This window comes from Elephantulus edwardii, unplaced genomic scaffold (genome assembly GCF_000299155.1).
Source record: "Elephantulus edwardii isolate Elephantulus edwardi_28Jun2011 unplaced genomic scaffold, EleEdw1.0 scaffold00237, whole genome shotgun sequence".
Taxonomy (NCBI): domain Eukaryota; kingdom Metazoa; phylum Chordata; class Mammalia; order Macroscelidea; family Macroscelididae; genus Elephantulus; species Elephantulus edwardii.
Window position 1 is genome coordinate 755524 of NW_006399987.1, and position 1818 is coordinate 757341.

Sequence of the window (1818 nt, forward strand, 5' to 3'; positions counted from 1 at the left end):
TTGTTAAGAGCAATGCCCATATTTTCCACTCACCCATTCATTCCAAGTTGACCTTCCTTTCTCATAATCCATTATAGGGTTTACTATGTATCCTTTTTATTTCCATGTTGTGTAATGTTTCATGAGTTCTTAATTATTTTTTAATGATTCATAGTATTCCATTGTGTGAATATACCACACTTTTTATATTTTTTAATTTATTGATGGACACTTGGGCTGCTTCCATCTTCTTGCTATTTTGAATTATGCTGCAATAAACATAGGTGTGCATACATCTGTTTGCATCTCAACTCTCACTTCCTTAGGATATATTCCTAGTACTGGAATAACTGGATCAAAAATCAACAGAAAGCATGAAAAAACTCTTCACCAAAAAGGATACTCAGATGGCCAACAAACACATGAAAAAATGCTCAAAATCACAAGCTATTAGAGACAAGCAAATCAAAACAGTAGTGAGATATCATCTCACTCTAGAAATAATTTATTGCTGTTGTTAAGAGCTCTCATAACAATAGCAAAGTTTAACAGGATCACGAACAACAAATGTTGGCAAGGATGTGGAGAAATTTGAACTGTCATGCATTGCTGATGGGAATGTAAAATGGTGCAACTGTGAAAAGATAGTCTGGTATTGCCTCAAAAAATGCACTGTCTGTTCTTAAATTCCTTTATCTCACTGAGGGCAAGCTCCTCTGCTAAAAAGCTTCCTCAGAGCCCCCTTTATGTCCTTGTTCCTCAAGCTGTAGATGAAGGGGTTCAGCATGGGGGTGACCACTGTGTACATCACTGAGGCTACTGAGCCTTTTCTGGAGGGATGAGCTGTTCCAGAAGTCAAATAGACCCAAAGGCCTGCACCATAGAACAAGGAGACAACAGAGAGGTGAGACCCACATGTGGAAAAGGCTTTATACTTCCCTCCAACAGAGGAAATACCCATTATGGAAGAAATAATCTTAGAATAAGAAAAAAGGATTCCAGTCAAGGGAATAACACCAAGTAGGGCAGTTACACAGTATAACAAGACTTCATTTACAAGAGTGTCAGAGCAGGCAAGCTTGAGAATTTGAGCAAGTTCACAAAAGAAATGGGGGATTTCTGTCTCTATGCAAAAAGAAACTCTCAAAACCATCAAACATTGCAGCAAAGAATATATAAGGCAGATAACCCAAGAAAGCAGAAGTAGGAGACCACAGAGACGTGGGTTCATGATTATCGTGTAGTGCAGAGGGTAGCAGATGACCACAAACCGGTCATAGGCCATCACTGTCAGCAACAGATTTTCCAGTCCAGCAAATATCATGAAAAAATACATCTGGCTGAGGCAGCCTTCATAAGTGATGACTTTATCCTGTGCCTGGATGTTCACCAGCATCTTGGGGATGGTGGTGGAAGTGAAACAGATGTCAGTGAAGGATAGGTTGGAGAGGAAGAAGTACATGGGGGTGTGAAGATGGGCATCTGAGATAACAGCCAGAATAATAAGCAGGTTCCCTATAACACAAACCAGGTACATGTAGAGGAACAGTCCAAAGAGGAGAGGCTGCAGGTCCATATCCTCCGAGAGTCCCAAGAGTATGAATTTTGAAATAGCTGTTTGATTTTCTGGTTCCATATAAATGTTGGAACTTGTCTGCAAAAAAGGCAAAAATAATGTTAAGACAATTACACAACAGGAATGTGCTATGTATTTAAAACTCAGGAAGTCTTACGTATTATCTAAAGAGTTTGTTAGCTGTCATTAAGTTGTCCCAATTCATCTCATGGCAGCCCTATGAAACAAAATGCTACAAGTTTCAGTTCATGGGGTTTCCTTTG

At 39.4% G+C, this 1818-nt stretch overlaps 1 protein-coding gene across 1 annotated transcript; it reads right to left on the reverse strand.

Moving 5' to 3' along the window:
* Positions 1 to 676: 676 nt before the first annotated feature.
* LOC102877615 (olfactory receptor 7D4-like) lies at positions 677 to 1615 on the reverse strand. Its single transcript, XM_006898816.1, has one exon. The coding sequence runs from the start codon at positions 1613 to 1615 to the stop codon at positions 677 to 679; it is 939 nt and encodes a 312-aa protein (XP_006898878.1).
* Between the last annotated feature and the right edge of the window lie 203 nt (positions 1616 to 1818).